We start from the raw sequence: 23071 nt of genomic DNA, 5'->3' as shown, positions 1-23071 counted from the left end.
CATAATAAAGTATTTTCAAAATAATTGTCACTTTTCAAATTTACAAAGCTTTTCATGTAAAATTTAGGATACCGGTGGTACAGTGTTTAAGAGCTCAGCTGCTAACCAAGGCCAGCAGTTCGAATCCACCAGCTGCCCTTTGGAAACCCTATGGGGCAGTTCTACTCTATCCTATAGGGTTGCTATGAGTCAGCATCGACTTGGGCAATGGGTTTGGTTTCCATGGAAAATTTGGAAACTAAGATTGAATAAAAATGTTTTTCTTTTTTGAGGACAGCAAAAACGTTTTGTTTTTACCAGAGCAGATAACAGGTTTCTCCTAAAAGGGTATGCCAACAGACACGGAGAGCTGCTCACAGAACAGACCTCTGCTCATTTCTCATTCCTTTTTCTCTCTCGCCCCTCTCTGAAGTGAAGGCCTTAATACGTCACTACCTTCTTGCAAAAGCCCTGGTAATAGACTCCGTACTACACACACAGTACTTCCTCCTCTAAATCAAAAGAGCTGACCTCAACACTCAAACCAAAAATACTAGGCCTGGCTATTTGAAAGGAAAAAACATTCAGCATCATCCTTCTATCATGAGAAAGTCTTCTTTTCCCTCTCAAGCTTTCTCAAGAACTGCCAGAAAATATCAGATATAGACTCTAATTAGTTCTGCCACTGACTGCTCTGAAATCCTAAGTGGCTAGTTGCTCTTTGGTAAATCGGCCTGTCACCTAAAAACACGTATGCAGAGAGAGAAAGGTGGCAGCAAACTAGGATCCCGATAAACATCTGATCCTTTTCTAACTTCTGTTAGAATGAAACAGTAGAAAAAGGCAGGGAACAGGGAAAGTTATGTCAGTCTACTCAATAAATATAGTTCAAAATATTTGCTTCTCTGATTAAATATTAATACTATCTCCTTGAACAATAAAAGAAGCCAACTGCTGCTCATCTGGGGAAAAACTAAATCCCAATAAGGTTTTGCTATGGATAGAACTGGAAACTCTGGTGGCGTAGTGGTTAAGTGTTACAGCTGCTAACCAAAGGGTCAGCAGTTCGAACCCACCAGACGCTCCTTGGAAACTCTATGGGGCAGTTCTACTCTGTCCTACAAGGTCGCTATGAGTCAGAATCGACTCGACAGCACTGGGTTTGGTTTTTTTGGTTTATGGATAGAATTGTATCCCCCCAACAATGTGTGTCAATGTGGCTAGGCCATGATTGCCCGTATTATGTGATCCTGTCTACCACTTTGTGATTTGATGTAATTATCCTATGCGTTGTAAATCATACCTCTGTGATGTTAATGAGGCAGGATTAGAGGCAGTAATGTTAATGAGACAGGATTCAATCTACAGGATTAGGTTATATCTTGAGTCGATCTCTTCTGAGATATAAAAGAGAGAAACCAGCAGAGAGAAGAGGGGCCTCAAACCACTAAGAATTAAGAACCAGGAGGGGAGTAAGTGCATCCATGGACCTGGGGCTCCCATGCTCAGAAACTCCTAGACCAGGGGCAGTTTGATGACAAGGACCTTCCCTCAGAGACAACAAAGAAAGTCCTTCCCTTAAGCTGGCACCCTGAATTCAGATTTTTAGTCTCCTAGACTGTGAGAATAAATTTCTTTATGGAAGTCATCCATTTGTGGTATTTCTGTGATAGCAGCACTAGATAACTAAAACAGAATACGGTCCTGGGAGTGGGGTGCTGCACCAGCAGACAACTAAAATGTAGAAGCAGTTTTGAAACTGTAAATGGTAGAGGCTGGAAGAGTTTTCAAGTGCCTAATAGTAAAAGCCTAGATTGCCCTGAAGAGACTCTTAGTGGAATTACGATATCGAAGACAATTCTGGTGAGGGCTCAGAAGGAAGTGAGAAGGGCTGTAACACCAGAGAGGGCCCAAATGGCAAGAATCAGCATCAAACAGCAGCAGCAGAACCAGGAGGCCAGCAAGAGACAGCGCTGGAACCGACCTACAGAGTGAGAGAGCTGAGTGCCTTTGCGCAGAAGGCTTCCCGGAGGAGTGGGGTGACTCCAGGCACTCATCAGTGGAGCTAGCTAGGCTTGCTGACCCATGGAGCAAGAGAGCTGAGTGTCTTCTGGCCCAGGCTTACTCATGGGGTAAGGTGCTTTCAGGCACTTATTAGTAGAGCTAAAGAGTTTTGGAACACTTGCCTGCGGAGGGCAGACAACAGGCCAGTCCAAGGAACCAGGAAGCAGAGTAAGGCAAGGCACAGGAAGCAGAGCTGCCTCAGTCTCAATGGGTAGGGCCACCGCCTCTGGGGTATCAAAGGGTAGAGCCATAGCCTCCTAGGGTTCACAGAGTCAGATCTTCACAAACTCAGTTCTGGGGTGTGGGGCTGTTGTTCATCAGCGCCAGCAGTATGGGGCCAGATCTGCTGCCCAAAGCTGAGGGGGTGGGGCTGGCATGCCCACGAGGCAGAATGGAGACTTCTAGGGCTGAGGGGGCAGGGTTGCCACTCAGGTGGTCTAGGAGCATAGGGACCACCCAAATCCGATGCAGGAGAGTTCTCATTCTAGTGGGGCTGGAAGGCAGAGCTGAAGGGCATCCACCCAGGAATCTGGAAAACGTGGCCAACACCCAGAGTCTGGAGGGTAGGGCCACTGCCTAAACGGTCTCAGAGGACAGAGGTTTATTTTCAAGCCTTCAGGGCTGATGTAATGTGTTCTGGTGACTTGCCTGGTGCCTGTCATCCCTTCTTTCCCTCAAATTTCTCCCATTTGTAATGGAAATGTCTAGCATGTGCCTGTTCCACCACTGTACTTGGGAAGCAGATAACTTATATTCTAGATTTCACAGATCAAAAGGAATTTTTGGATTTTGGACTTGGAATTAAGACTTTTGCTGATATGATGGGGTGAATGTGTTTTACATGTGGCAAGGACATGAATTTGGGGGGGCCAAAGGGTGGAAATGTTATGACTGAATTGTGTCCCCCCCCCAAAAATGAGTCAACTCAGTAGGCCATGATTGCCAGTATTGTGTGACTATCTACCATTTTGTCATTTGATGTGATTTTCCTATGTGTTGTAAATCCTACCTCCATGACATTAAAGAGGCAGGATTAGAGGCAGCTATATTAATAATTTTTTTTTTTTATATTAATAAGGCAGGACTCAATTTACAGGATTAGGTTATATCGTAATCTCTTTTGAGATATAAAAGGGAGAAGTGAGCAGAGAGGAAGGGATGTCACGCCACCAAAATGAAAAACCAGGGGAGGGGTGCGATCCTTTGGCCCTGGGGTCCCTGCACCTGAGAAGCTCCTAGAACAGGGCAATATTGATAACAAGGACCTTCCCTCAGAGCCGACAGAGACAGAAAGCCTTCCCCCGGAGCTGGCACCCTGAATTTGGACTTCTAGCCTCCTAGACTATGAGAATAAATTTCTCTGTGTTAAAGCCATCCACTCATAGCATTTGTTATAGCAGCACTAGACAACTAAGACAGATTTCTCCAAAGATGGTAGGTGGGTTCTTTTTGTTTGTTTGGTTTCAACTCAATATGCATTCACTTAGCACATACAATTTGCAAAGGATTGTCCTAGGTACAGTGGAAAATATAGAGGTCAATAAAACTGTCTCCATTGCTAAAAACAGAACACTTGGTTGGTACTTAGGATCTAAGAAGGCCTTATGACCTCTGCTGACTGCTCAGAATTGCCTATTTGCTCAGTAAAGTATGTGGCCTTCCATATTAAGGATGGCCATGGAGTTGTTCCATTAGTAAAATGTTAAAAAGGACACAACCTTATGGATATTAATAAAGCACATGGATTCATAATTTCCCAGCATGTGCTTATGGTGACGGTTCCCTACTCTCACTGAAATCTTTTTCCACTTGAAAGGCTGCACTCTTGAGTTTTCATCTGAAGAAGCCAAAGTCTAAAAAGTTTCAGAGCCACTACTCAAAGGTATTCACAAACCACAAAAGGTTAAGAACTACTACACTATGTAGAAAGTTGTGTATGTCATCTGTCTCCCTACTCAACTGAGTAACTGGAGGTTGAGATATTATGTCCTATTCAATATGCAGACCCACTGCCTAGCAAAGTATCTGACAAACACTAGGAAAAGAATTCTATTCATGTGTATTTAATGACTCACATCACAGAGAGTAATAGGCAGCACTAAGCCAATTTACAGGTAAACTTGGATACTGAAGAAAATAAAAAATATACCAAAACTTGAAAGCTCCAGATGTTCACCTACTAATAAAATAAACTCTTTTTTTTTTTTTTCCTTTTTAGGCTAAGTATGGAAAGTTATAAAAGCCAATCAACAAACACAATAATTTCTAAATTTTGCCCATTTTTAATTCTGGTTCCCCTTCCAGGGTGACTACATGTTACATCTCTTTCTTTCTATTAAAATCTTATGATGGATAACTGTTGGAAAAAAATAAAATCTACTGAGTTGACAACTCCAACTGCACAATGTAAGTATTCTAAGGATTTGAGATTTTTACAAACCTTGCCTGCTGCTTGTCGATCACTTCTAAAAATTACAGTATCCTCATTAACTGGAGGTACGCTACTCATAGATTCAATTATTACTGAAAAATAAAGTACAACAGATTATTTTAAGATTTAATCAGAAGTTAATATATAATTTAAATGAGAATTTAGGCTTTAATTCCAACATCACTTGAAAAAAGATTTAAGATGGGATAACATTCCGCAGTACCTGTTCCACATGGGTAAAGAAAGTCTACTACCAAGCAGCGCAGGGAGATGGTTTCTACATATTTTTCTTTAATACAAAATGCTACAATTCTAAGACGTTAGAAGAAAAATAAAGTATAAAATGTAACGAAATTTTAATTAGCCATTAAAGAGTCAACAATTCAAGCTATATATTATTTCTCAAGCAATTCAAACAAAAAAAAATGTAAACATGTTTAGTCATAAACCCCTATTTTAGAAGAAATTAGCTTCCAACTCTAGGAAATCTTTTCTACAAAGCATTGATTACTTACTTATGTATGAAAAAGGTTAAAGGTTTTATAAAAGCATCTTCCTCTGAATACATGTAAGGATGACAGTATTCACAGTGATTTTTACCATTGATTGAACCTCCATTCTAAAAAAGCAAAAGCATTATCCCATTGGTCTAGCATAATCTCCAAATGTTACAATTGTTGTGAGTGTCACAAATGTTAAACATCCAGTGTACCACCACAGAGAAAAAAATAAACCAAACACAATAAACTCTTAGGAAATCAGAGCATCAAGTAAGAATATTCTGCTACATTACTTAGGTAGCCTACTTGGGAAATAAAATGTGTTAGCTCAGATTAAAATTCATTTGAAGAATTTCACCTGTATCCCAATTAATTTCAATAGTTAGTGCTTCTACATTTTGTATGTACACATAAGCAACACATCATGGGTCAACACTTTTGAGTTAGATCTGTTTTTGAGTTATATCTGTTAAGTGTTACGGATTGAATTAAGTCCCCCCAAAATGTGTTGTAAATTCTAACCCCTATACCTGTAGATGGAGCCCTGGTGGCGCAGTGGTTAAGAACTTGGCTGCTAATCAAAGGGTCAGCAGTTTGAATCTACCATCTGCTCCTTGGAAACCCTCTGGGGCAGTTCTCTCTGTCCTATCGGGTCACTATGAGTCGGAATCAACTCAATGGCAACAGGTTTCGTTTTGTTTTTATACCTGTAAATAGGAGCTCTGGTAGTGTAATGGTTAAAAGCTCTGCTGCTAACCAAAAGGTCGATGGTTCAAATCCATCCAGTGGCACCCTGGAAGACCTGACCATCTGCTCCCATAAAGACTGAAGCCTAGGAAACCCTATGGCGCAGTTCTACTCTGTTCTACAGGGTTGCTATGAGTCAGAATCAACTCCAGTGCACACAACACCAACAATACCTGTGAATGTAATCCCATTTGGGAATAGGGTTTTCTTTGTTATGTTAATGAGTCCATATCACTGTAGGGTGTGTCTTAAGGCAATCACTTTTTAGACATAAAAGACAGATTAGGCACAGAAAAGGGCAGACAAGGAGAAGAACAAAACTATCTGAAAAGGAAGGCAGACCAGTCTACAAGCCCAGGAACTCCAAGGATGACCAGCCAGAGAAGCTGAGACAAGGATTTCCCCTGCCTTCCCCTAGAGCTGGTTCCCTGAATTCAGACTTCTAATCTCCTGAAGTGTAAGAAAATAAATTTCGGTTCCATTAAAGCCATTCACTTTTGGTACTTCTGTTATAGCAGCACTAAGAAACAAAGACAATGAGTAAGAACTGTTAAGGACAGTGAGTGCAATTCATTCTCAGTCACCTCTCCTCCCTTCCCACACAGTCATTTTGCACAAAAATTCAAGGTCAATTAATCAACACCCTCATTTTATAAACATGAGAAAGCAGGACTCAAGAGAATAACATCAGTCCCTGTCCAATTCTAGGAAGAGGTATCACCAGAATCGAGATCCCTAGTTCCAAGGCCTTTCCTAGGACAGCACAACTGCTGACAGTGTTGTTACAGCCCAGCAGGCCCATTCTCTTACTATGATTCTGTGTGCCAGGCAGTTTCAAATAATTGGGTGCAAATAAACTGACACTTCGTATCATTATACACTGAAAAAAAAATATTTAAAGGCTCTCAAACTATTACTTTGAAAGTACAAGGTAGTAGTACAAGAGTCTTATTCCATGAAGTCCCTTCATTTCTTCCTCATTGGATAATCTCTAATAATCATTTTTTCGAATTAAAAAAAAAAATCAGCATAACATCTGGTAGAACTTCGGTGTTATGCCAAATCCCCTCTTTACAATCTTTGGCTATTTAATTCATTATTTTTCCTAATATGCTAACACCTAGTGTATTTTCATTTTTTTATTTGGTCCAAATAAAGCTGGATATTTTGGGCTTTCAAAAAAGAACAGTGTACAAGAGCAAAGAGCAGCAGGTGCTTATCCGGACTCATTCAATCTTTATTTCCACTACGCTGGGAATTTTATTAATCTATCAGATGTGTTACTCCACACAACACCTTTCTTTTTTATAATTTTATTGTGCTTTAAGTGAAAGTTTACAAATCAAGTCAGTCTCTCACACAAAAACCCATATACACACCTTGCTACACACTCCCAATTACTCTCCCCCTGAGACAGCCCACTCTCTCCCTCCACTCTCTCTTTTCATGTCCATTTCGCCAGCTTCTAATCCCCTCCACCCTCTCATCTCCCCTCCAGGCAGGAGATGCCAACATAGTCTCAAGTGTCCACCTGATCCAAGAAGCTCACGCCTCACCAGCATCCCTCTCCAACCCATTGTCCAGTCCAATCCATGTCTGAAGAGTTGGCTTCGGGAATGGTTCCTGTCCTGGGGCAACAGAAGGTCTGGGGGCCAGGGCCACTGGGGGCCTTCCAGTCTCAGTCACACCATTAAGTCTGGCCTTATGAGAATTTGGAGTCTGCATCCCACTGCTCTCCTGCTCCCTCAGGGATTCTCTGTTGTGTTCCCTGTCAGGCAGTCATCAGTTGTAGCTGGGCACCATCTAGTTCTTCTTGTCTCAGGATGATGTAGTCGCTGGTTCATGTGGCCCTCTCTGTCTCTTGGGCTCATAATCACCTTGTGTCCTTGGTGTTCTTCATTCTCCTTTGATCCAGGTGGGCTGAGACCAATTGATGCATCTTAGATGGCTGCTTGCTAGCATTTAAGACCCCAGATGCCACTCTTCAAAGCAGGATGCAGAATGTTTTAATAGATTTTATTATGCCAATTGACTTAGATGTCCCCTGAAACCATGGTCCCCAGACCCCTGCCCCTGCTACGCTGGCCTTTGAAGCATTCAGTTTATTCAGGAAACTTCTTTGCTTTTGGTTTAGTCCAACTGTGCTGACCTCCTCTGTATACACACAGTATCTTTAAAGAACATTATTCCACGTGTATTATACAATTTACATGTTTTTCCTTGAGGATGGCCATAATAAAGTTTTTCTATACTCGTCAAGTCTAATAAATGCTCAACTCATAATGTAATCTATTTGATTTGTCTATGTAAATTATTAAATTCCACAAGTAACTGTAAATGTATGTTACAGTTGTAATTGTAAAAGTGAATGTAAATATGACTAATAATTACATTTTGTAAAAATAATTAAATCAGAATTCTGATTAAAAAATGGAAAAAGAACAAAATTTTGTATTTTTTAAAATATTGATAAGAACTATTAGAACTTAGATCACAAGATAAAGTTTCGTGTCCATGACTAACTCATTATACAACCCATCATAATCAAGTGACCAGAATTTTTCTGTGTCCCTTAAATCCTATAAACTAAGAGGACTGGCTGGCAATGTAGATCTTTTTCTCATTCAAACTTTCTATGACTTTGTAAAGGGAAAAACAGCCTTTGTGAGACCAAACATGAGCACCCTCATTGGGTCCACTAGTTCACTACAGTTTGAATTCTTATATAACCCCTGGCATGGAGCCAGTATTGTCCATTACCGCTATAAAACCTCTGCCCTCCCACTGCAGGGTGCAGAGATCTGCTTTGGTCTCACAGCCACCCAGGGCTCACGTTTTCTGTTAGTCTCCCTAATAAAACTTCTTTGCCGCCACACTGGAGGTGCCCACCTCTTTCTTCAGTCTCTTGGCACCCTCCAGTTTTGGAGGCAAATATCAAGCTACTGGTTCATGCCTGAACACTTCATCAGCTCTAGTTCAATCCTCAAAACCAACTTGTTATGAAAGTTTATGCCAGCTACATTCTGTATTTCAGGAGCTCTCAGATACCTACCTCATGTACTGGAGGTAAAAAAAAAAAAAAAAAATCTACTACATAGTTCCAGAATAATTCAACGGTTTCATATTTCTTACCCTTAACAGTAGTAGTAAATCACAGAGCCATTATAATTTACCTGTTTAAAAAATTCCAATGTGATAGGCAGAACGATGAGTCCCCAAAGGCAGCCATAATCTAGAACCTAGAATCCTGTGAATACGGTAACTTACATTAAAAAAAAAAAAAAAAAAAGACTTTGCGTATGTGATAAGGATCTGGAGATGAGATTACTATGGATTATCCAGGTGTGCCAAAGCTAATGACCAAAATAAAGGCCCAAACTCACTGCCATCGAGTCAATTCTGACTCAGTGACCCTAAAGGATAGAGTAGAACTGCCCCATAGGGTTTCCAAGGAGCAGCTGGTGGATTTGAACTGTCAACCTTTTGGTTAACAGCCGAGCTCTTAATCGCTGCACCACCAGGGCTCCAAGCTAATGATAAGAGTCCTAAAAGGCAGAGAACCTTTCGTGGCTATGGTCAGAGAGATGTGAGCATGGAAGACAGGTCGCTGAGATCCTACATCACAGGTTTGGAGGATACAGGAGGACAGCCATGAAACAAGAAATGCAGGCAGTCTTTTGTTCTCTTTAGGTGCTGTTGTGTCGACTCCAGCACAGAGCAACCCCAGGTACAACAAAATGAAACACTGCCCAAGCCTGAACTATACTCACAATCATTGCTATTCTTGAGCCAGTTTGTGCAGTCACTGTGTCAATCTATCTCGTTGAGGGTCTTCGTCTCTTTTGCTGACCCTCAACTTTACCAAGCATGACTGGTCCCTCTTGATAACATGTCCAAAGTATGTAGGACAAAGCCTCGCCATCCTTGCTTCTAAGGAGCATTCTGTCTATACTTCTTTCAAGACAGATTCATTCATTCTTCTGTCAGTCTATGGTATATCCAATATTCTCTGTCAACACCATAATTCAAAGGCATCGATTCTTCTCTTGTCTTCCTTATTCACCTTCCAGCTTTTGCATGCATATGAGGCAACTGAAAATACCATGGCTTGGGACAACCACACCTTAGTCCTTGAAGTGGCATCTTTGCTTTTCAACACTTTAAAGACGTCTTTTGCAGCAGATGTACTCAGTGCAATACAATGTTTGATTTCTTGACTGCTGCTTCCATGGGCGTTGACTGTGGATCCAAGCAAAATGAAATCCTTGACAATTTCAGTATTTTCTACATTTATCGTGATGTTACTTATTGGTCCAGTTGTGAGGATTTTTGTTTTCTCTATATTAAGGTATAATCCACATTGAAGGCTTTAGTCTTTGATCTTCATCAGTAAGTGCTTCAAGTCCTCTCCCCTTTCAGCAAACAAGGCTGTGTCATTTGCATATCGCAGGTTGTTAATGAGTCTTCCACCTATACTGATACCATGTTCTTCTTCATATAGTTCAGCTTCTCAGATTATTTGCTCAACACACAGATTGAGTAAGTATGGTGAAAGTACACAACCCTTATGCAAACATTTCCTGACTTTAAACCAAGAAGTATCCCCTTGTCTGTTCCGACACCTGCCTCTTGGTCTATGTATAGGTTCCTCATGAGCACAATTAAGTGTTCTGGAATTCCCATTCTTCACAATGTAATCATAACTTGTTATGATGCACACGACTGAATGCCTCTGCATAGTTAATAAAACACTGGTAAACATCTTTCTGGTATTCTCTGCTTTCAGCCAAGATCCATCTGATATCAGCAATGATATCCCTCATTCTGCATCCTCTTCTGAATCCAGCTTGCATTTCTGCAGTTCCCTGTCGATGTACTGCAGCAACTGTTTTTGAATTATCTTCAGCATAATTTTACTTGCATGTGATGTGAATAATATTGTTTGATAATTTCTGCATTTCGTTGAATCATCTATCTTGGAAATAGGCAGGTATATGGATCTCTTCTAGTTGGTTGGTGTCATGGATTGAACTGTGTCCCCAAAAAATGTGTGTATCAATTTGGCTGGGCCATGATTCCAGGTATTGTGTGACTGTCCACTATTTTGTCATCTAATATGATTTTCCTATGTGTTGTAAACCCTGCCTCTATGATGTTAATGAGGGGGATTAGGTGGCAGTTATGTTAAAGAGGCAGGGCTCAATCTGTAAGACTGGATTGTGTCTTGAGTCAATTTCTTCTGGGATATAAAAGAGAGAAGCAAGCAGAAAGACAGGGGGATTTCATACCACCAAGATAGCAGTGCTGGGACCAGAGCAAATCCTTTGGACCAGGGTTTCCTGGGTGGAGAAGCTCCTAGTCCAGGTGAAGATTGATGAGAAGGACCTTCCTCCAGAGCCAAGAGAAAGAGAAAGCCTTCTCCGGGAGTTGATGCCCTGAATTTGGACTTTAGCCTACTAGCAGCACTAGATAACTAAGACAGCCAGCCAGATAGTTTAGAAGCTGGAAAAGACAAGAAAACAGTCTCTCATAGAGCCTCCAGAAAAGAACACACCTCTGCCGACACCTTTACTTTAACCAGTGAGACCTGTGTCAGACTTCTGGTAGAAGTATAGGATGATAAATTTGTGTCATTTTAAGTTAGTATGTTTTTGCTAATTTGTTACAGCAACAATAGAAACCTAATACATCCAATTAAAGAAAATTCTTGAGAAAGCATGTCAAAGTAGGCTTTACTTTTTTATACAGACAATGTATTTTTGTATTCCTATGTAAGTAAAACTGAGTATTTTCCTTTTAAACTCAATGACTATAAAATGAGGCAACGTTACAAATTTCAAAGAAAATTCACTACTCATAAAGTTCTTGGTTTAATTATTTGTGGGTGTTTGGATATAAACAATAATATTATTGGTAAAATTATTTACTTACCTAATTGCTCAATAATACTTGAAACCATCCCAAGAGGCTTTAATTCAATGTCTTCAGGAAGAATAATAGTGAGTTCTTCAACAGAAGGTAGTTCCTATAATATAAAATGCATTAACATTCCTCCAGTTTCAAGAACTTAAAAAAAAAAAAAAAACGGTATATCCTCTGTTTCAGTCTCTGAAGGTGTACCATGTTTATAATCTCTCTTTGATGTTATCTTTTTTAGTGGTGGCATAGTTTTCTGAAGGCATTTCCCCCAACTCCAACATCTTTCTACCCAACTCTTTCATCACCAATAGGACATCTGGTGGCCCACCAACATTTTCTGCCTCTCAAGTTTCTTGGGAAGCTGCTTGCCCACTGACAGTATAATACAGATGTTAGGAGAGGTCCTGCATAACAGTTTGTAACTGAAGAAACGGGCGTGTGCTGCAAATTATTGTTTTTACAGGGCATTGTATGAGGGGTGGGCACTCCTGGTGGAAGAAATAGAAATTTTGAAAATATTTTTGGTACACGCATGTCCCACTGGACTCTGGGGGGCTCTGGACTGCGGACTAGATTGTGAGAGGGAGCAAGAAAAAAAAAATTCATACAACCTACCAAAATTCAAACACTCGATTCAGCATGTTTCCATTAATGAAAAAACATGGTATCAAAAATTCGAAGCAGAAAATAAATAGGTGATGAAAGAGCTAAGTGATTCACTGGTTCTAGAGTATACACCCTAAATCCATCTAGACTAAGAACACAGACATAAGGTGCCATTTCAGCTTTTTCTAATTACAACTGTACAAGACACAATAAAAACCACTACTGTTAAGGAATCCAGGGTAAAGGAAAGAAAGAACTTACAAAGTAACTCCCAGGGGCATTCCATTTGAAAAGAAATAATTCTACCAGTAACTGTAATTTCTCCACAGGAGAGTTCTCTCTTTTATCTGTTCTGTTTATGTGGTAACTTAATTTGACTGGGATTAAATAGCTGAACAAACAGAAGCAGCACAAATGTTTTCTATGGCTGTGTGGCGAAGCTATGAGTATGTGGCTTCTTCAGGAAAAAAGAAAATGACACCTGTTAGCCAAATACAGAATTCTTGGAAACAGAATGTAAGTTTCAACCAATAAAAGCTGTAAAGGTGTAAAAATTTAGTTAAAAACTAAATTTCTTTACACTTGAAGATTTCTTCCCCAACTCTTTCTGACCCAATATGTGAGGTAGGTACCTGAGAAGCACTTAATGGACACATAGCTGACCCTTGTTAGCAGCTATTTTGTGTCCTTAAGGATACTACGGATATATAAAGAATTAAATATTACACACAAAATATGCAAGACAGATCAATAAATGAAACATGCCTTGTACAATTCCAGGTTAAGAGTCCGTTATGTTGTATGTCTTTGAAAGTCCAGTTAAGAAAACCAATGTATTTGCTTTGAGAAGGAAAGACATTTTGGAGACTGGATCAAGGAAGAACAGATCTACTTGTTCTTTTAAATTAGCATTCTAGGAGAGCGAAAGTGGATGAATGAGGAAGAAATATCCCTAACTTCATTAATTCTATGTCAAGAACTCCCCCAAGGGATGTGCTTACCCTGAAGATTTTTGGAAGGCTCGAAGAGGCAGGAGGCTCAAAGGGGAAGTTCCTTATTTCACCATGTCAGACTGAGCAATACAGGATCTTGCCTTGTTTCAATCTCAGTTCAAGTGTCACCTTCTCTTCCCTAACTACTAAATCTAAAGTACTGCACTACCACTACTATTTATCAAATTCCCCTGATTTTCCTTCTTTTAAACATATTATCTACTATCATATTTACTTAACATCCATTTCAACAATAATTTTTTTGGGGGGCAGCTCTGCTCACTGCTACAGCACCCAGAACAATGCCTAGCACAGAGTAAACAAACTGACCTACCTCATAAGATATAACAGCCCAAGTTAAAAAATCTCAGAAAATATCACAGTTATCAGAACAAAAAATCATATAATGAAAACTGAAGCCCTAGAATTCAACAAAGAATTCTAAAGGAATGGAAAGAACATCAACTCCCCCAAAAAGGTAAAAAAAGACAATAAGGAAGCTTAACTGTGTAGTCTGATGCAGAGATACCTGGTTTGCAGCAGAAACATTACTACAATTATTAGTTTAACGCCTGGCACAGCAGCTGCCATGCTGAGATGAATAAATATGTCTCTCATATCTCCTTTAAGGAAATAAAAATCAATCACTTTGTTTTTCTATGTGTAGAGAAAAGGGTGTGTATTTGTGATGGAGAAAGAGAAAAACACACAAACGCTCCAATAAGGAAAAAACAGCCAGGACATGTACTGGGCCACACTTTTATTTTAACAGTGTATACAAGGGTGTAAAAAAATCGGAAGTAAAGGCACGATGGTAAACTAAAAAATTGAAGGTAGATGTGATAAGGGGGGCCTGGGATAGAAAGACCCTCTTCAGCATAATAAGCAAAAACCAAGTGTACTGAAAATCATAGACATAAAGGTTATTTACTGCAGGTTAGAAAAGCTGAAGGAGCCTGCATTATCCTATCTCCATCATGGAAACAGGAATGAGTGAGTGAGAAGAAACCCTTTTACTCTGCATTATCCAATAATAGACAGATACCATATCTGCCTATTTAAATTTAAATTTTAATTCATTAAATAAAATTTAAAAAGGGAGTCTTTAGCGGCACTTGCCACACTCCAAATGCTCAACAGCAACAGGATTAAGACAGTGTGGATGCAGAATATTCCCATCACTGCAGAGAGATCTACTGGACAACACTACTTTACATCCTCACACCCGCTACTACAAAACATACACCAGGCATTTATGCTGATCTACTTTCAACCATTAACGCAGGTGTAATTTTAAGACCACATTTTAATAGCATGTGTTAAGCAATCAGCTACTAACCAAAAGGTCAGCGGTTTGAACCCACCAGCCATTCTGCGGGAGAAAAGACCTGGAATCTGCTGTTGCAAAGGTTATAGCCTAGAAAGCCCTCTGGGGCCATTCTGTTCTGTCACAGTAGGTTAGTATGAGTCACAAATCGACTTGGTAGCACCTAACAACAACTTAATAACATGTACCACAGCACCATGAAACGTTAATGCTAACTCCAATACTCCACGTGAGAAATAAAGATTAACGATAGTATCTATTTTCCTCGATGCTATTTCCCAAAAGTAAAATGAAACCAAAAACCTGTTTGGATGAACATTACCTGGAACTACAGATAAAGATGTACGTGTTATATAGTAAGATAAATATTATAAATGTTTACTGGTTCCAAATAAAAGAACAGTAAAAATAGTTTTGTTGGACATACTCGTTCAACGACTCCACATGCAAGAACGAAGCGCAGTAAAGGGAAGGGAGAAAAGCATTCCACGGCCATCATCGGCAAACGGAAAAGCGGCATGGAGCTAACAGCCTCCAGACACACACCACAGCATTTGGCAAATGAGGTACTTAAATTCAAAATATTAAAGAAACTCATTCATTTATTTCCTGCACAGTCTACATTCAAGAGGTAATACGATCCAAGCAAATACCATTTAAGAAAACTTACATCAGGTGCTACAGTCATCCTTCACCATGACCAAATACATTATTCTAAAAACCAATCAATGAAAAGCCTCACATAATGAGATCCCAGTATCACTACACCCATCTCCACAAACACTGTAAACAGAGCACAATGGAATCTACCTGTTACTACTTCGGGATGTGGCCCTCCCCATGGATAGCACCCCAGGAAGTGACTTTCTTTCTAGGTATCAGTTTTTCTTTTTTTCCTATAAATAATCGCATGGGAAAACTGAATAAAAGAAAAGAAAAAAAAAAAAAAAAACGCTCAACTGGAAGTAAAAAAAAAAACTCACACCAAATAATTACTATGATTCTGCAATAGCAACCCAACACCAAACTAAACCAAACCAGCTGCTGTGGAGCAGATTCTGGCTCATAGCAACCCTACGGGACAGAACAGAACTGCACCATAGGGCTTCCAAGAAGTGGCTGGTGGATTAGAACTGCCGACCTTTTGGTTAGCAGCTGATCTCTTAACCACTGAGCCACCAGGGCTCCTCTGTGATAACAGATACTCATAATTATACCAATACAGAAATGCAAGATCCTAACCCCATCTGAACTATCAAGAAACAGCAAGTACTGTTGTAAGGACACTATTATATTCTGATTCGCTAACATCTGTATGGTCTACAAACTTACTCAGTTAAGCAAGATACTCAAATGAGTACCACGTTAACATTAAAAATTCACCCTATTAAAACTAACTTGTAGATGTACCAGTAAAAAAATGGTTGTCTAAGATTCCAGCACAAAAATGACCCTCTCAGAAGATGACATTCATATCATATAAAGGACTTTGACTTCTCTAGCTCTTCTGAAGGCTTAACATTGGGCAAGAAAAAATATCAGTACAGTCAATCCTCCATATCCACAAGTTCCACATCTGCAGATTCAACCAACCACAGCTGGAAAATATTCGGGGGAAAAAAGCTCCAAAAAGCAAAACTTGAGTTTGCCGCACACTCTGCTGAATCCCCGGGAATGAAGCGCTGCACAGGCATCCCCTGCTGTAGCCCCCACCTCCTCAGGGCTCCTCAGTCTCTCCCCAGCACTCTGTGTTTGAGCATTGTCTGCTTTGCGTCTTGTGCCAACGTGACTTGTGTTGTATGCAGCCTGTTTCTGTGAAAAAATGGCTCCTAAAAAGCAATGAAGTGGTCAAAACAATCCCTCATAAGGCTAAGAGAGAGCTTAAAGTGCTATTTACTTAGCACTTTGCTATGAGTCAGAATCGACTTGAAAGCAACAGGTTTGGTTTTTTGTTTGTTTTTGGTTTAACAACTATGTATCTAGCATTTACATGGCATTAGGTAGTATAAGTAATGGACTTGAGATTAATTAAAATATAAGGGAGGATATGCACAGGTTATATGCAAATACTACACAGGGACTTGAGCACCTGTGGATTTTGATATCCGAAGAGGTCCTGGAACCAATCTCCTGCAGATACCGTGGAACAACTGCAATTTAATAATCTTCTGGGGCAAAATTATCTAAACTGGAACCTTGATTTGGATTTTCACTCACCAACATAGAAAAAGGGCAGCAGAGGATGGTGGGGAAAGAATCAAACATTTCAAAAGCAAACCAATACTTTTTGGTGTTAGTTTGGAAAGAACTGAGGAAAGTGAGGAAGGTGGAATGAAATCTCCTAACCACTTTTCTCCTACTACCCAAGAATAGAGGACATGCAGGTGATTGCCGATTACTTGATGCCATCTATCACGTGAGCCTTCGCTTTTCAGACACGGTTGGAAAGCAGGGTCCGGTACCGAGGACCATAATCAGAAACTTCTTTTCTCCTCTAGCTGGTAAAACACTGGAAAAGAGTGGATTAGGTCTACATAATGTTTGTCAACAAATGACCACATCTAACATTTAGTCAATCTCGTCAGCTTCTCCAGGGAGAGTACTTTTGTAACCTTCTGTGAACTCATTTATTTCTAGTCTTCCTAAAGCTGTTTCTTTACCTATCACAAATAAGCATTAATTGCCCTCACTAATTACCTCATTATATATGGCACTAAACTTAGGTTTAGACTAGTCCCTTTTTTGTTATTTTAATGAATATGTTTTCATTGCTTTTCTCTAAAATTACTGTCAGAGACACAAAGTTCTTAAGAATACCTTCAAAAATTGACTCAAATTATAAAACTTAAAATAAAATTGTAATATATCTCAATAAGAAAAAGCCTGCAATGATGAATATAACTTTTGTTAACTAAGGAGTGTCCATACTTCATCAAATCTAAGAAGCTGACTTTTTGTATCACTTAGATGAAAGCATTGCCAAATATAAAATGTCGTCAATTATTTGCCCCAACTTCAGAAATGTTAAAAAGTGAAAATACTGTCGACAATATAAGCTGTATGGATAATGAATAATAAACAAGCTAATATTTCCAGAGTCCTCACTATGTTAACATATTTGATCCTTCCTTGAGACAGTTCACATTCTCTTCACCTTGTCACCTTTCCATATACATAATCCTATGCATCCTTCAACGCTCAGCTAAAGCCATGATGCCTTCCTTGACTACTGCCGTGCTACTTATCTCCCCTTCCACTTAACCATATTGCTATGTCCCCTACCATCACTTGGCATTCAGCCATCAACTCTCTGGTGTTATGCTTTCAGCGCTGAGTACCCATGCTCATTTTCCACCTAGACTCCTCTTTAACAGACATTGACCTTTACCCTCTAAAACAATCAGCAGAACTCATTAAAATCTGCTGGGGAAAAAGGAAACCAATAAACGAAATGCTTTTCTAACAATAATTATATACATGTATATACCCAGAACATAAATATATACCAAATAAAACAGTATTTCCTTGAAATTTAAAGGATCATTTGTGTTTAATGTGTTATTGAAACAGTTATGTATAATAAAGCACAAAATTTAATTAAAAAAAAAAATCTGAGCACATAAATTGTTGATAAATGGTCTATTGTGTGTATATACACAAACATATACACTTGCATACAAAACTGTTCATCTGTTTGGCTGCTAACCAAAAAAGGGTGAAGTTTGAGTCCACTCAGAGGCACCTTGGAAAAAACGCCTGAGATCTACTTGTGAAAAAAATCAGCCACTGAAAACCCAATGGAGCACATGGGGTCACCATAAATTACGAGTTAGCTCACTGCAAGTGTTTTTTTTTCTTTTTTTAATTAATTTTTATTAAGCTTCAAGTGAATATTTACCATTCCAATCAGTCTGTCACATGTAAGTTTACATACATCTTACTCCCTTCTCCCACTTGCTCTCCCCCTATTGAGTCAGCCCTTTCAGTCCCTCCTTTCGTGACAGTTTTGCCAGCTTCCCTCTCTCTCTATCTTCCCATCCCCCCTCCAGTCAAGAGTTGCCAACACACTCTCCAGTGTCCACCTGATTTAATTAGCTGACTCTTCATCAGCAGCTCTCTCCCCCCCGCTGACCAGTCCCTTTCATGCCTGATGAGTTGTCTTCGGGGATGGTTCCTGTCCTGTACCATCAGAAGGTCTGGGGAGCACTGCCTCCGGGATTCCTCTAGTCGCAGTCATACCATTAAGTACGGTCTTTTTATGAGAATTTGGGGTCTGTATCCCATTGGTCTCCCGCTCCCTCAGGAGTTGTCTGTTGTGCTCCCTGACAGGGCAGACATCGATTGTGGCCGGGCACCAACTAGTTCTTCTGGTCTCAGGATGATGTACGTCTCTGGTTCACGTGGCCCTTTCTTTCTGTCTCTTGGGTTCTTAGTTGTTGTGTGACCTTGGTGTTCTTCCTTTGCCTTTGCTCCAGGTGGGTTGAGACCAACTGATGTATCTGAGATGGCCGCTTGTTGGCATTTAGGACCCCAGACGCCACATTTCAAAGTGGGATGCAGAATGTTTTCATAAGAGAATTATTTTGCCCATTGACTTAGAAGTCTCCTCAAACCATGTTCCCCAGACCCAAGCCCCTGCTCCGCTGACCTTTGAAGCTTTCATTTTATCCCGGAAACCTCTTTGCTTTTAGTCCAGTCCAATTAGGCTGACCTTCCTTGTATTGAGTGTTGTCTTTCCCTTCACCCAAAGCAGTTCTTATCTACTGATTGATCAATAAAAAACCCTCTCCCTCCCTCCCTCCCTCCCCTCTTTGTAACCACAAAAGTATGTGTTCTCCGTTTTTTCTATTTCTCAAGATCTTATAATAGTGGTCTTATACAATATTTGTCCTTTTGCAACTGACTCATTTCGCTCAGCATAATGCCTTCCAGATTCCTCCATGCTATGAAATGTTTCAGAGATTCGTCACTGTTCTTTATCGATGCATAGTATTCCATTGTGTGAATATACCACAATTTATTTACCCATTCATCCATTGACGGACATCTTGGTTGCTTCCAGCTTTTTGCTATTGTAAACAAAGCTGCAATAAACATGGGTGTGCATATATCTGTTTGTGTGAAGGCTCTTGTATCTCTAGGGTATATTCCGAGGAGTGGGATTTCTGGGTTGTATGGTAGTTCTATTTCTAACTGTTTAAGATAACGCCAGATGGATTTCCAAAGTGGTTGTACCATTTTACAATCCCACCAGAAGTGTATGAGAGTTCCAATCTCTCCGCAGCCTCTCCAACATTTATTATTTTGTTTTTTGGATTAATGCCAGTCTAGTTGGTGTGAGATGGAATCTCATCGTAGTTTTAATTTGCATTTCTCTAATGGCTAATGATCGGGAGCATTTTCTCATGTGCCTGTTGGCTGCTTGAATATTTTCTTTAGTGAAATGTGTGTTCATATCCTTTGCCCACTTCTTGATTGGGTTGTTTGTCTTTTTGTGGTTGAGTTTTGACAGAATCATGTAGATTTTAGAGATCAGGCACTGGTCTAAGATGTCATAGCTGAATATTCTTTCCCAGTCTGTAGGTGGTCTTTTTACTCTTTTGGTGAAGTCTTTAGATGAGCATAGGTGTTGGATTTTTAGGAGCTCCCAGTTATCTGGTTTCTCTTCATCATTTTTGGTAATGTTTTGTATTCTGTTTATGCCCTGTATTAGGGCTCCTAGGGTTGTCCCTATTTTTTCTTCCATGACCTTTATCGTTTTAGTCTTTATGTTTAGGTCTTTGATCCACTTGGAGTTAGTTTTTGTGCATGGTGTGAGGTATGTGTCCTCTTTCATTCTTTTGCAAATGGATATCCAGTTATGCCAGCACCATTTGTTAAAAAGACTGTCTTTTCCCCAATTGACTGACACTGGTTCTTTGTCAAATATCAGCTGCTCATACATGGATGGATTTATATCTGGGTTCTCAATTCTGTTCCACTGGTCTATGTGTCTGTTGTTGTACCAGTACCAGGCTGTTTTGACTACTGTAGCTGTATAATAGGTTCTGAAATCAGGTAGAGTGAGGCCTCCCACTTTCTTCTTCTTTTTCAGTAATGCTTTGCTTATCCGGGGCTTCTTTCCTTCCATATGAAATTAGTGATTTGTTTCTCTATCCCTTTAAAATATGACATTGGTATTTGGATTGGAAGTGAGTTATATGTATAGATGGCTTTTGGTAGAATAGACATTTTTACTATATTAAGTCTTCCTATCCATGAGCAGGGTATGTTTTTCCACTTAAGTATGTCCTTTTGAATTTCTTGTAGCAGAGTTTTATAGTTTTCTTTGTATAGGTCTTTTACATCCTTGGTAAGATTTATTCCTAAGTATTTTATCTTCTTGGGGGCTATTGTGAATGGTATTGATTTGGTTATTTCCTCTTCGGTGTTCTTTTTGTTGATGTAGAGGAATCCAAGTGATTTTTGTATGTTTATTCTATAACCTGAGACTCTTCCAAACTCTTCTATTAGTTTCAGTAGTTTTCTGGAGGATTCCTTAGGGTTTTCCATGTATACGATCATGTCATCTGCAAATAGTGATAGCTTTACTTCCTCCTTGCCAATCTGGATACCCTTTATTTCTTTGTCTAGCCTAATTGCCCTGGCTAGGACTTCAAGTACAATGTTGAAAAAGAGCGGTGATAAAGGGCATCCTTGTCTGGTTCCCGTTCTCAAGGGAAATGCTTTCAGGTTCTCTCCATTTAGAGTGATATTGGCTGTTGGCTTTGCATAGATGCCCTTTATTATGTTGAAGAATTTTCCTTCAATTCCTATTTTGGTAAGAGTTTTTATCATAAATGGGTGTTGAACTTTGTCAAATGCCTTTTCTGCATGTATTGATAAGATCATGTGGTTTTTATCTTTTGTTTTATTTATGTGATGGATTACATTAGCGGTTTTTCTGATATTAAACCAGCCTTGCATACCTGGTATAAATCCCACTTGATCAGGGTGAATTATTTTTTTGATGTGTTGTTGGATTCTATTGGCTAGAATTTTGCTGAGGATTTTTGCATCTATGTTCATGAGGGATATAGGTGTATAATTTTCTTTTTTTGTGATGTCTTTCCCTGGTTTTGGTATCAGGGAGATGGTAGCTTCATAGAATGAGTTGGGTAGTATTCCGTCTTTTTCTATGCTTTGAAACTCCTTCAGTAGTAGTGGTGTTAAGTCTTCTCTGAAGGTTTGGTAGAATTCTGCAGTGAAGCCGTCTGGGCCAGGACTTTTTTTTGTTGGAAGTTTTTTGATTACCGTTTCAATCTCTTTTTTTGTTATCGGTCTATTTAGTTGTTCTACTTCTGAATGTGTTAGATTAGGTAAGTAGTATTTTTCCAAGAATTTATCCATTTCTTCTAGGTTTTCAAATTTGTTAGAGTACAATTTTTCGTAGTAATCTAAAATGATTCTTTGAATTTCATTTGGCTCTGTTGTGATGTGGTCCTTCTCGTTTCTTATTCAGGTTATTTGTTTCCTTTCCTGTTTTTCTTTTGTCAGTCTAGCCAACGGTTTATCAATTTTGCTAATTTTTTCAAAGAACCAGCTTTTGGCTTTGTTAATTCTTTCAATTGTTTTTCTGTTCTCTAATTCATTTACTTCAGCTCTACTTTTTATTATTTATTTTCTTCTGGTAGCTGATGGGTTCTTTTGTTGCTCACTTTCTATTTGTTCAAGTTGTCGGGACAGTTCTCTGATTTTGGCTCTTTCTTCTTTTTGTATGTGTGCATTTATCGATATCAATTGGCCTCTGAGCACTGCTTTTGCTGTGTCCCAGAGGTTTTGATAGGAAGTATTTTCATTCTCGTTGCTTTCTAAGAATTTCCTTATTCCCTCCTTGATGTCTTCTATAACCCAGTCTTTTTTCAGGAGGGTATTGTTCATTTTCCAAGTATTTGATTTCTTTTCCCTAGTTTTTCTGTTATTGATTTCTAGCTTCATTGCCTTGTGGTCTGAGAAGATGCTTTGTACTATTTCGATGTTTTGGATTCTGCAAAGATTTGTTTTATGACTTAATATGTGGTCTATTCTAGAGAATGTTCCATGTGCACTAGAAAAAAAAGTATATTTTGCAGCAGTTGGGTGGAGAGTTCTGTATAAGTCAATGAGGTCAAGTTGTTTGATTGTTGTAAGTAGGTCTTCCGTGTCTCTATTGAGCTTCTTACTGGATGTCCTGTCCTTCTCTGAAAGTGGTGTGTTGAAGTCTCCTACTATAAATGTGGAGGTGTGTATCTCACTTTTCAATTCTGTTAAAAGTTGATTTATGTATCTTGCAGCCCTGTCACAGAGTGCACAAATATTTAATATGGTTATGTCTTCCTGATCAATTGTCCCTTTTATCATTATATAGTGTCCTTCTTTATCCTTTGTGGTGGATTTAAGTCTAAAGTCTATTTTGTCAGAAATTAATATTGCTACTCCTCTTCTTTTTTGCTTATTACTTGCTTGATATATTTTTTTCCATCCTTTG

General features: G+C 39.3%; 1 protein-coding gene across 3 annotated transcripts in view; it reads right to left on the bottom strand.

The window, feature by feature from the left end:
- NAF1 (nuclear assembly factor 1 ribonucleoprotein) overlaps window positions 1–23071 on the bottom strand; it is a 147264-nt gene that overhangs the window by 14202 nt on the left and 109991 nt on the right. For all 3 annotated transcript variants that reach the window (XM_049905511.1, XM_049905512.1, XM_049905510.1), the window contains 2 exons: window positions 11653–11746; window positions 4484–4566 (listed from right to left, as the gene is read on the bottom strand). In XM_049905511.1, the coding sequence (XP_049761468.1) occupies window positions 4484–4566; window positions 11653–11746 (177 nt within the window). The remainder of the gene's footprint in view (window positions 1–4483; window positions 4567–11652; window positions 11747–23071) is intronic.

The sequence above is a fragment of the Elephas maximus genome, chromosome 13 (genome assembly GCF_024166365.1).
Source record: "Elephas maximus indicus isolate mEleMax1 chromosome 13, mEleMax1 primary haplotype, whole genome shotgun sequence".
Taxonomy (NCBI): Eukaryota; Metazoa; Chordata; class Mammalia; order Proboscidea; family Elephantidae; genus Elephas; species Elephas maximus.
Note: the sequence above shows the minus strand (reverse complement) of the source record. Positions and strands in the feature narration are given on the sequence as shown.